Source organism: Ornithorhynchus anatinus, chromosome 12 (genome assembly GCF_004115215.2).
Source record: "Ornithorhynchus anatinus isolate Pmale09 chromosome 12, mOrnAna1.pri.v4, whole genome shotgun sequence".
NCBI classification, from domain to species: Eukaryota; Metazoa; Chordata; class Mammalia; order Monotremata; family Ornithorhynchidae; genus Ornithorhynchus; species Ornithorhynchus anatinus.
Window position 1 is genome coordinate 53,068,993 of NC_041739.1, and position 12,899 is coordinate 53,081,891.

General features: G+C 47.7%; 1 protein-coding gene across 6 annotated transcripts in view; it reads right to left on the reverse strand.

The window, feature by feature from the left end:
• Positions 1 to 6,822, reverse strand: part of PRDM5 (PR/SET domain 5) — a 146,051-nt gene extending 139,229 nt beyond the window's left edge. For all 6 annotated transcript variants that reach the window (XM_029076933.2, XM_029076930.2, XM_029076928.2 and 3 more), the window contains exons 1-2: positions 6,667 to 6,822; positions 1,468 to 1,551 (exon numbers count right to left, since the gene is read on the reverse strand). In XM_029076933.2, coding sequence (XP_028932766.1) covers positions 1,468 to 1,551; positions 6,667 to 6,759 — 177 coding nt within the window. In that variant the 5' untranslated portion in view covers positions 6,760 to 6,822. The remainder of the gene's footprint in view (positions 1 to 1,467; positions 1,552 to 6,666) is intronic.
• Positions 6,823 to 12,899: the final 6,077 nt, after the last annotated feature.

Here is a 12,899-nt window from a genome sequence, read left to right on the forward strand (position 1 = left end):
ATAATAATAACAGTAATGATATTTAAGTGCTTATTAAGTGAAAAGCAGCATAACCTAGTGGAGAGAACACAGGCCTGGAAGTCAGAAGGACCTGAGTTCTAATCCCAGCACCACCACATCTGCTGTGTGACCTCAGGCAAGTCACTTAACTTCTCTGTGCCTCTGTTACCTCATCTGCAAAATGGGGATTAAGACTATGAGCCCCATGTGGGACAGAGACTATGTCCAACTTGATTAGCTTGTATCCACCCCAGTACTTGATACAGAGCCTGTAAATAGTAAGCACTTAAATACCATTAAAAAGCACAGCACTAAGTGCTATGGTAGATACTAGATAATCTTAATTTAAAATAAGATTAAGTTAAGTCACAACTTTCATGTGCCTCAATTACCTCATCTGTAAAATGGGGATTAAGGCTGAGCCCCATGTGGGACAGGGCCTGTGTCCAACCTTTCTTCAATCTACTGTAACACTCAGTCCAGTGCCCCATTACATTGAGAGTGCTTAACAAATGCTAGTTAAAAAAAGAAAAAAGAGAGAAAGATAATCAGGTCAGACACAGACCCTGTCCCCTATTCCAAATGGGGTTCACAGTCTAAGAAGGAGGGACAACAGGAATTGATCCCCCATTTAAAAGATGAGGAAGTTGAGACACAGAAAAGTTAAGTGATTTGCCCAAAGTCATACAGCAGGCAAGTGGCAAAGCCAGAATTAGAACCCAAATCCTCTGACTCCTAGGCCCACGTCATCCACATACAAGTCTGGAAAACTTTCCTCTTCAATGTTATCCTTGTCTTATGCTGTCGAGTCATCTCCGACCCACAATGACACGTCTCTCCCAGAACTCCCCTCCTCCATCTGCAATCATTCTTGTAATGTATACATAGAGTTTTCTTGGTAAAAATATGGAAGGGGTTTACCACTGCCTCCTTCGGCAGAGTGAACTTGAGTCTCCGCCCTTGATTCTCTCCTCATGCCGCTGCTGCCCAGCACAGGGGAGTTTTGATTTGTGGCAGATTGCCTTCCACTCGCTAGCCACTGCCCAAGCTAGGAACGGAAGGGGTATGCCTCTGCTTGACTCTCCCTCCCATAGTCAAGTCGAGTATTAGAAACTCTCCAGGTGAGACCCTGAGAGGGGAAATGCTATCCTAAAAGATTGTAATTCCTAGACATAGTTTATATCTCACCATTCCAACAATGGAAATTAATAAATCTGACATACAACAATGTCATCTAATTTAGTTTTAATGTGGGCTTCCTATAATTTTTGGCAGGTAAACTTGCTGCCTATTAAACTGTAGAACATTCGATAAATATGTATCTCAATACCAAACGTTAAATACCCATTTTGTCTGAATCTGACATTCTTCATAATCCAGGGTAGAAAACAGAAACAGACAAAAAAACCCCACTTCTACCCCCTTTTTTTCTTCATAGAATATTTAAAATGGCAATCAGGGGCTCACCTCCCACATCAACCTGCAGTCCACTGCGTCATCCAGCTCTTGAGGCATTCGCTTCTCCCCAGCAAAAGGGCCAAATTTTTCACCCTAAAAAGGAATTAGTATATGCACAAGGTGCATGAGTACACTAATCACATGAGATTTGTCAGTCAATGGCATTTACTGAGCACCTACGTGCAGAGCACTGTTCTCAGCATTTGGGAGAATACACTACAAAAGAATTAGCAGACACATTCCCTACCCATACTGACCTTCAGTCTAGGGGGGAAACAGACATTAATATAAATAAATAAATAATTTCTAATAAATAATTTAAAGATATGATCATTTAAAGATGTGGTAAATAATTTAAAGATATGTCAACTGGTCAACTCAGACTGAAAAATTGACTATCTCTTCCTTTTAAAAAAGTCATACCAGGGACTCTTTTCTGGTACCAACTAAAAATGGCAAGATGGGAAGCAGATTTCCAGACATTTTCAAGTTAACCTGATCCTATTACTTTTGTTTGCTTGGGCATTATATCCCCTGAGAAGAAGCCAGCCTGAACACCAATAATTAAATCACAATTCTTCAATTTGAATACTGCTAAACAAGGCTCAGCTTTGACCACTGAATACAGGGAGTCTTTCAACAAGCTTTGGCCAGTTTCAGGTACAAAGTGATCACCAGAATATCAATTTCTTTCATTAAAACTGTCACTCTTTACTCAGACCCAACAAAAATCAAAACCAAGCAAGAAAGATTTGGATTACAATGAAATTGTGGGCTTCATGCAATGTATGAACTAATTATGAATAATGCCTACCTTGGCTTTTATCTAGTGAAGAAAAATGAATAGTAAAATAGACACACACATTCTCTCTCTGCCTGGTGTAGGTGCAACTGAAAAAGGTCAGTGCACAGATATCAAATTGACACACAGGTGTGGGTCGTCTCAGAGTCATCATGGGTACATCTGAGCTGGATGACTTGACTTTCTCATGCTGGAGGCCCAGAGACAGTCCCCTCAGGAACCTATGCAGCATTAGGAGTTGGCTCAGTGGAAAGAGCCTGGGCTTGGGAGTCAGAGGTCATGGGTTCAAATCCCTGCTCTGCCCTCATCAGCTGTGTGACTGTGGGCAAGTCACTTAACTTCTCTGTGCCTCAGTTCCCTCATCTGTAAAAGGGGGATTAAGACTGTGAGCCTCACGTGGGACAACCTGATTACTCTGTATCTACCCCAGCGCTTAGAACAGTGCTCTGCACATAGTAAGCACTTAACAAATACCAACATTATTATGATCTAATGGTCAAGGCAACCTAGAATAACTGTATTTTTTGAAAGGATTTTTCAGATAAAAATACCCACTCTTCCTCAGACACACCTAACAATCAAATGACACACCTAGTCAATCAATCAGTTGTATTTATGGAGTGCTTATTATGTGCCAAGCACTGTACTAAGCACTTGGGAGAGTACAATATAACAGAGTTGGAAGATATGTTCCCTGCCCACAAGGAATTTACAGTCTAGAGAAGGAGACAAACATTAATGTAAATAAATAAACTACAGATATGTAAGTAAGTGCTGTAGGGCTGAGGATGGGGTGAATGAAGGGTGCAAATCCAAGTTCAAGAGAGAAGCAGAAGAGAATGGGAGAAGAGGAAATGAGGATTCAGTTGGGGAAGACTGAAGGTCTTTGAAGGTGGGGAGACTGATCATCTGTTGGATATGAAGAGAGACGATGTAAGTCTGGTGTGGGCAGGGATCGTCTCTATTGCTGAATTGTACTTGCCAAGCGCTTAGTACAGTGCTCTGCACACAGTAAGCGCTCAATAAATACAATTCAATTGAATGAATAAATGAATGAAAATGAATCAGATTTGACAACCATCCACCCAAAGGTAGCAGTTGGAGCTATAAAAAAAAATGAGTTTCCCAAGAGAACACAACTAGAGGGAGAAAAATAGGGGCCCTGTAACAGGGCCTGTGGGATAGCCCAGGATCTTAAATTCTTTCAGAAATATCTGCCCAAGTTCCCACAGAGTAAATAATGTGAGTGGAAGGAGAGGAGAGAACAACAAAAACAAAGCAAGGGAAGCTTAAAAGAATGCAGCATCAATAGCCTCAGAATATGGCACCTTCAACACCTTGAGCTGCCTAATTCAATATGTGGGATTTCCAAAAAGCTTAAGTGGGACAAATGCAATGTTAGCCTTAAAATAGAAAAAAGTAACCCAGAAGCAGCTCCTAGAGTACAGCTAAGGCCTCTCAATTCCCGGATGTATCGACTACACAGAAATCAATCAAGATAGACAATAACCACTATAATTCTATACAAGATAATGTGGATTTCAAAAAAAGCATGGACCATCAGTGTGATCCACCCATAACTCACAGGTAGAAAGAGATTTCCTTATATCTCCCAGAAAGTCTAGAGAACTCCTTCACTCAATGGGGAAGCGCAGAGATAAAGTCATTTTGTGTCCAATCCCAAGAGAGTCTCTTCCTCCACCCACAGCTAGGGATGGATTAAGGCTCAGGGGGCCAAAACACTACATCTTCCCACTAGATTATAAATTCATTGTGGGCAGGGAGCGTGCTTACCAACTCTGTTATACTGTTATACTGTACTCTCCCAAGCACTTAATACAGTGCTCTGCACATGGTAAGCACTCAAAAAACGTGGTCATGAGAGTCCCTTCCTCGCTTCTCTGACAGAGACCACAGCTCCTTGGAGGCAAGGATATCCACTATCCAGCATTTTGGACAGGGTGGGCATCCATAGCTCCCCTATCCCACACCGCAGGGCCAGAGGGAGCCTAAAATGGAACCAAGTTGTCCCCTCTACTTTCTGCCACCTGCCTACAGGCTGAGACTCAGAGGGCTTCTAATTTTTGGCCTGGGTTCGAGATCCTCTCACTCCCTGGAGCCCAGCTCGATCCAAGATGACCTGGACAGGCCTTCTGCTTCAGAGCCCGTGAACTCTATGGAGTCATTTGCCTCATCCCAAGGCTGTTGCCTCAACCACCAGTACCTGAGCCCTGTGACTGGCAGCAGAGGTGGCACAGAAGAGAGCAAGAAGCAGCATGGCCTAATGGCTACAGCACAGGCCTGGGAGTCAGAAGGACCTGGCTTCTAATCCCAGGTCCACCACTTGCCTGCTGTGTGAACTTGGGCAAGTCACTTAACTTCACTGTGCCTCAGCTACCTCACCTGTAAATGGAGATTAAGACTGTGAGCCCCATGTGGGACAAGAACTCTGTTCAACCCGGTTAGTTTCTATCTAGCCCAGGGCATAGTAAAATGCCTGGCACATAGTAACCGCTAAACAAATGCCATTTCAAAAAGAAGAAGATTCTTTCCACTTCTTATCCCTTTTCTAGCTACTCCATCTCCATTTCTTTAGTGCCTATGAACTTGGGTCTGTACCCTTTAAACTCTTGATATTCACTCCACCCTCAGCTCCACCATGCTACAACCAATCGATGGTATTCATTGGGTACTTACTATGTGTAGAGCACTGTACTAAGCACTTGGGAGAATACAATAGTTGCTAGACACGTTCCCTGCCCATTATGAGCTTATAGTCTAGAGGGATCAGGCCGCAGCTCACTTACGAACATATCCTTAATTTAATGCCTGGCTCCCCCTCTAGACTGTAAACTCCTTGTGGGGAGGTGACACACCTACCAACTCTTGTTGTATTGTAATAATAAGAATGATAATGATAGTAGTGATTAAGCACTTACTATGGGCCAAGCACCATACTAAGCACTGGGATAGATACAAGGTAATCAGGTTGTCCCATGTGAGGCTCCCAGTCTTAATCCCCATTTTAGAGATGAGGTAACAGGCACAGAGAAGTGAAGTGACTTGCCCACAGTCACACAGCTGACAAGTGGCAGAGTTGGGATACGAACCCATGACCTTTGACTCCCAAGCCCATGTTCTTCCCACTAAGCCACGCTACTTCTATCTGAAGGTTATGGACAACTCCTATATTGGGATATTGTACTCTCTCAAGTGCTTAGTTCAGTGCTCTGCACACAGGAAGCACTCAATAAATCTGACTGTTCATCCATTTTTGAGTGGCTTTGTAGCCCCTTCTCTCCAGGAAACACTAATAGCTTATAGTCACTGCAGTTGCTCCTCCCGTAAGGAAAGGTGGAGATACCATGGGGGGCATGGACTCCATGGGGGCAGGGCTGACCGGAGGACCATTTCCCCACCTGGGCCTGGGTACCACTTCCTCTCTTAAGCCACTCTTCAGGATCTTCTAGGCCCTCCTCCCGCTCCTTGGGAGTCTCCTCTAGTGGGACAATAATAATAACAATTCTGGTATTTGTTAAGGGTTTACCAGTGCCAAGCACTGTTCTAAGCAGTGGGGTGGGTCCAAGGCAATCAGGTTGTCCCACGTGGTGCTCACACTCTCAATCCCCATTTTCCAGATGAGGGTAAGGAAGCCCTGAGAAAGTCAATAGACTTGCCCAAAGTCACACAGCAGACGGGTGGCGGGGCCAGGCTTAGAACCCACATCCTCCGGCTCCCAGGCCCGGGCTCCTGCCAGTAGGCCATACTGCTTCTCAAGAAGTAATAATAATAATAATGTTGGTATTTGTTAAGTGCTTACTATGTGCAGAGCACTGTTCTAAGCGCTGGAGTAGATACAGGGTGATCAAGTCGTCCCACGTGGGGCTCACAGTTTTAATCCCCATTTTACAGCTGAGGTAACTGAGGCACAGAAAAATTAAGTGACTTGCCCACAGTCACACAGCTGACAAGTGGCAGAGCTGGGTACGGATGCCCACTTGTTTTGCTGTCTCCCCCTGTGAGCCCGCTGTCGGACAGGGGTCGTCTCTGTTGCCGAATGGTATATTCCAAGCGCTGGGAACAGTGCTCTGCACACAGTAAGAGCTCAATAAAGACGACTGAATGAATGAAAAATGGTAAAGGGATAAAGTTCCGCAAGCGGAGGAGAGGAGGAGGAGGAGGAAGAAGCAGGCCCGGCCTCCCGTTGCCTCGCCCCCCGGGGCTCCCGCGGAGGGAGGAGGCGGGAGGCTTGCAGACACCAACGTGGCAGGGTGTGCGGCCCCGGGAGGAGGACACCGCCCCCCGGCCCGTCCTCGTCCCGCCCATCCCGGTCCGGGGGAGCCCCCCCCCCACCCCCGGTCCGGTCCCGCCCGGCCCGGGAGCCCAGCGTGCGGGATAGGACCCACCTTGGTGACTCTGCGGGCGGTATAGAGCCCCATCCCGTCCCGAACGGTGGAGGACTTGAGGGAGAACCTGTCCGGCACGTACATGCCCAGCATCTTCCCCGCCGGCCCCCGCGATCCCGGCGTCTCGGCTGGGGGGGGGGGGCTCCCGGGGACGGTGCGGGACGGAGCCCCCCGCTAGCCGGGAGGCCCGGGGCCCGCGTCGGCCAAGCTCGGACCCAGTGGCGGCGGGGCGGAGCTGGAGAGGACCAAGGGGGGGGGAGGGCGCTGCGCGTTCATTGGCCCAAACTTTGAAACTCGTCCTCCTCCCAGCTGGGGAGCGGGGGAACGGGACGGATGCTGCGCGCTCATTGGCCGAAACTTTGGAGCTCGTACTCCTTCCCAGTTGATGAGAGGGGGAAGGGGGCGGATGCTGCGCGCTCATTGGCCCAAAGTTTGAGACTCGTCCTCCTCCCAGCGGGGGAGCGGGACGGATGCTGCGCGCTCATTGGCTGAAACTTTGGAGTCGTGCTCCATCCCAGGTGATGAGCGGGGGAACGGGACGGGTGCTGCGCGCTCATTGACCTAAAGTTTGGATCTCGTGCTCTCTCCCAGGTGATGAGAGGGGGAAGGGGGCGGATGCTGCGAGCTCATTGGCTGAAACTTTGGAGTCGTGCTCCATCCCAGGTGATGAGCAGGGGAACGGGACGGGTGCTGCGCGCTCATTGACCCAAAGCTTTGATCTCGTGCTCCCTCCCAGGTGATGAGCGGGGGAACGGGACGGATGCTGCGCGCTCATGGGCCCAAAGTTTGGATCTTGTGCTCTCTCCCAGGTGATGAGAGGGGGAAGGGGGCGGATGCTGCGCGCTCATTGGCTGAAACTTTGGAGTCGTGCTCCATCCCAAGTGACGAGCGGGGAAACGGGACGGATGCTGCACGTTCTTGGGCCCCAAGTTTGGATCTCGTGCTCTCTCCCAGTTGATGAGAGGGGAAAGGGGACAGATGCTGCGCTCTCATTAGCCCAAAGCTTTGATCTCGTGCTCCTTCCCAGTTGATGAGCGGGGGAACGGGACGGATGCTGCGCGCTTATGGGCCCAAAGTTTGGATCTTGTGCTCTCTCCCAGTTGATGAGAGGGGAAAGGGGACGGATGCTGCGCGCTCATTGGCTGAAACTTTGGAGTCGTGCTCCATCCCAAGTGACGAGCGGGGAAACGGGACGGATGCTGCACGTTCTTGGGCCCCAAGTTTGGATCTCGTGCTCTCTCCCAGTTGATGAGAGGGGAAAGGGGACAGATGCTGCGCTCTCATTAGCCCAAAGCTTTGATCTCGTGCTCCTTCCCAGTTGATGAGCGGGGGAACGGGACGGATGCTGCGCGCTTATGGGCCCAAAGTTTGGATCTTGTGCTCTCTCCCAGTTGATGAGAGGGGAAAGGGGACGGATGCTGCGCGCTCATTGGCTGAAACTTTGGAGTCGTGCTCCATCCCAAGTGACGAGCGGGGAAACGGGACGGATGCTGCACGTTCTTGGGCCCCAAGTTTGGATCTCGTGCTCTCTCCCAGTTGATGAGAGGGGAAAGGGGACAGATGCTGCGCTCTCATTAGCCCAAAGCTTTGATCTCGTGCTCCTTCCCAGTTGATGAGCGGGGGAACGGGACGGATGCTGCGCGCTTATGGGCCCAAAGTTTGGATCTTGTGCTCTCTCCCAGTTGATGAGAGGGGAAAGGGGACGGATGCTGCGCGCTCATTGGCTGAAACTTTGGAGTCGTGCTCCATCCCAAGTGACGAGCGGGGAAACGGGACGGATGCTGCACGTTCTTGGGCCCCAAGTTTGGATCTCGTGCTCTCTCCCAGTTGATGAGAGGGGAAAGGGGACAGATGCTGCGCGCTCATTAGCCCAAAGCTTTGATCTCGTGCTCCTTCCCAGTTGATGAGCGGGGGAACGGGACGGATGCTGCGCGCTTATGGGCCCAAAGTTTGGATCTTGTGCTCTCTCCCAGTTGATGAGAGGAGAAAGGGGACGGATGCTGCGCGCTCATTGGCTGAAACTTTGGAGTCGTGCTCCATCCCAAGTGACGAGCGGGGAAACGGGACGGATGCTGCACGTTCTTGGGCCCCAAGTTTGGATCTCGTGCTCTCTCCCAGTTGATGAGAGGGGAAAGGGGACAGATGCTGCGCGCTCATTAGCCCAAAGCTTTGATCTCGTGCTCCTTCCCAGTTGATGAGCGGGGGAAGGGGACGGATGCTGCGCGCTCATGGGCCCAAAGTTTGGATCTTGTGCTCTCTCCCCGTTGATGAGAGGGGAAAGGGGACGGATGCTGCGTGCTCATTGGCTGAAACTTTGGAGTCGTGCTCCATCCCAGGTGATGAGCGGGGGAACGGAACGGATGCTGCGCGCTCATTGGCCCAAAGTTTTGATAATAATGTTGGTATTTGTTAAACGCTTAGTATGCGCGGAGCACTGTTCTAAGCGCTGGGGTCGATACAGGGTAATCAAGTTGTCCCATGTGAGGCTCACAATCATAATCCCCATTTTACAGATGAGGGAACTGAGGCACAGAGAAGTGAAGTGACTTGTCCACAGTCACACAGCTGATGAGGGCAGAGCAGGGATTTGAACCCATGACCTCTGACTCCCAAGCCCAGGCTCTTTCCACTGAGCCACGCTGCTTCTCATAAATTGTGGTGTTTGTTAAGCGCTTACTATGGGCCAAGCACTGTTCTAAGCGCAGGGGGATACAGGGTGATCAGGTTGTCCCACGTGGGGCTCACAGTTTTAATCCCCATTTTACAGGTGAGGGAACTGAGGCCCAGAGAAGTGAAATGATTTGCCCAAAGTCACACAGCTGACAAGTGGCGGAGCGGGGATTAGAACCCGTGACCTCTGACTCCCAAGCCCGGGCTCTTGCCACTGAGCTACGCTGCTTCTCTAATCTCGTGCTCCATCCCAGTTGATGAGAGGGGGAAGGGGACGGATACTGACGGCGCTGATGGGCCGAAAGTTTGGAGCTCGTGCTCCCTCCCAGTTGAGGAGCGGGGCAACGGGACGGATTCATTCATTCAATAGTATTTATTGAGCGCTTACTATGTGCAGAGCACTGTACTAAGCGCTTGGAATGTACAAATCGGCAACTGATAGGGACAGTCCCTGCCCATTGACGGGTTTACAGCTCATCGGGGGAGACAGACGGACAAAAACAATAGGAATAAATAAAATCAGTAATGTTGGTATTTGTTAAGCGCTTACTATGTGCAGAGCACTGTTCTAAGCGCTGAGGTAGATACAGGGTAATCAGGTTGTCCCACGTGAGGCTCACAGTTAATCCTCATTTTACAGATGAGGTAACAGGCACAGAGAAGTTAAGTGACTTGCCCACAGTCACACAGCTGACGAGTGGCAGAGCTGGGATGGACATCTCATTAAAGCAATAGCAATAAATAGAATCAAGGTGATGTACATCTCATTAACAAAATAAATAGGGTGATAAAAATATATACAATTGAGCAGACGGATTGGGACGGATGCTGCGCGCTCATTGGCCGAAAATTTTGATCTCTTGCTCCCTCCCAGTGGAGGGACGGGGCTGGGGGTACGCAGAACGAGCCACGGGAAGACCCCAAGGAGACCCCCCCACCCCCCTCCGGGCAACATCTAGTTATCTGACTGACTCTGCAAATACTGAACATTAAATTAAAAAAAATTGGTATTTGTTAAGCGCTTACTATGTGCAAAGCACTGTTCTAACCGCTGGGGTCGATACAGGGTAATCAGGTTGTCCCACGTGGGGCTCACAGTCTTCATCCCCATTTTACACTGAAGGCTCAGAGAAGTTAAGTGACTTGCCCCAAGTTACACAGCTGACAAGTGGTGGAACCGGGATTAGAACCCATGACCTCTGCCTCCCAAGCCTGGGCTCTTTCCACTGAGCCACGCTAGCCTCCACAAAGTCCCCCGCACTCCATCAATCACGCAGTAGTATGCATTCAGTCGTATTTCTTAAGCACTCACTGTGTGTAGAAAGTATAATACAATAATAAACAGTGACGATCCCTGCCCACAATCTATTTGGTTAAAATGCACAATGCTGATGAGAAAATTTGATTTCCGATTTTCTAAGTAGTACTCAGAGAATGATTTCAAAAGAACTTTAAAAACTTGACAGTCTCCTTTAATATGATTCTAGGATAGTGGGAAGTTAAAAGTTTCCTTTGGATCAAGAGTTTTGATTCAGGCTTATAAAAACACAGAACCCCAAACTCACACTAAAAATCTGCCCTTCACCTGCTCTGTTGTTGCCACAGAAGACTGCAATACCTTGCTACATGAGAGACAGTTCACAACACGTTTGTTCTGCATTTTGAATTTGTTTTTTTGGTGGTTTGGAGTTTTATGCTTTTGGTATGCTGAAGGCAAACCCTTAAAGTTATTTAAATCTAATACTCCATTATTTAATACCTGTTGAGCTGCAGCTGGCATGGGCCCCATCTCTTTCAACAGAGGGCAATTTTGAAAGCTAATTCTGTATTGATTCATTATTTTAACACATAATATTGCTTTATTCTTTTGATTTTCTTTGGATTATTACTTTTTGTGTTTCCAACAGTTACGCTGAAATAAGGTATGACTGAAGAAACACTGAAGTTTCTTTGGCTCCTGTTCCTGAGAGTGCTGACTGTGTATGAAACCACAGACCTGTTGTTTTTGTTTAATTTCTTCTATTTTATTTTGAAATCTCAGAAGTGCCAGATTTACACTCCCAGGCACTGAGCCAAAACATTCTAGGATAGGCAGTCCAAATGGCAATGCTAATAATAATAACAATTGTAGAATTTGTTAAGCACCTACTATGTGCCAAGCACTGCACTAACACTGGGCTAGGTACAAGGTAATCTGGTCCCACATGGGGCTCATATTCTAAGTAGGAAAGAGCACAGGTATTAAATCTGCATTTTGTAGAGGAGGGAACTGAGGCATAGAGAAATTGTCACTTGCCCAAGATCACACTGCAGGTAAGTGGTGGAGCTGTGATTAGAACCCAGTTTCTCTGACTTACAGACCTGTGCTCTTTCTACTAGGCCACCATGCTTCCCCGCTTTGCTACAATTCCTAGGTGACCTTAAGAGCAGAAAAGAGATTAGACTGTAAGCCCATCAATGGGCCTGGATTGTCTCTGTGGCTGAATTGTCATGCCAAGCGCTTAGTACAGTGCTCTGCACATAGTAAGCGCTCAATAAATACTATTGAATGAAAAAGAGATGCTTAGGTCCCCATTTTCCCTATGCTAGCCTAGCTCAACTGTTCAAATAGAAATTCATTCATTCAATCATAATTATTGAGCGCTTACTGTGTGCAGAGCTCTGTACTAAAAGCTTGGAAAGTACAATACAGCAATAAAGAGAGACAATCCCTGCCCACAGTGGGTTTACAGTCTTGACAGATAGCAATCCTCATTCTCCAGTCCTCAGTTCCTGGTGGACCAGCGGCCCAGCCCAGAAGCAGCGTGGCTCAGTGGAAAGAGCACGGGCTTTGGAGTCAGGGCTCGTGAGTTCGAATCCCAGCTCTGCCACTTGTCGGCTGTGTGACTGTGGGCAAGTCACTTAACTTCTCGGTGCCTCAGTTCCCTCATCTGTAAAATGGGGATTAAGACTGTGAGCCCCACGTGGGACAACCTGATTCCCCTGTGTCTACCCCAGCGCTTAGAACAGTGCTCGGCACATAGTAAGCGCTTAACAAATACCAACATTATTATTATTATTATTATTAAAAGCCACAGATTGGGAGACTAGGCACCCTCCAATTCTCCTCTGATTCTCTGTGGGAATTGACACTGCTAGAAAAACATTCATTTTACTATTTCCTGTCTCTTGTGTGTTTCATGTTGTAACCTGAACACTATATAAAGTTTTCTCTATGTAACAAAAGGATAAAGTTCCATAGACTTGGCCTGTCTGGTGAATTCAAGATTTATCACTGGTCAATTCTGTCCGAGCAGTGACACTGATATTGGTTTAGTATGTTTTATAAATGACTTCAGAATTTGACTAAGGTAAACAGATATCACACTGACTTCTAATTTACCTGTTTTGGAAATTAGTCTGCCCATTTTTATATGCCTGGAGCCAAAAATGACTAGGCATATAAACCATGGTACTTCAGGTTACAGTCTTAAAAAAAAAATAATGAGGTACTTGCTATGTCAAATCAGTGTCTAATACTACCTAGCTTTAAGAAGGGCTTTAATCCTGTAAGATTTATTGCC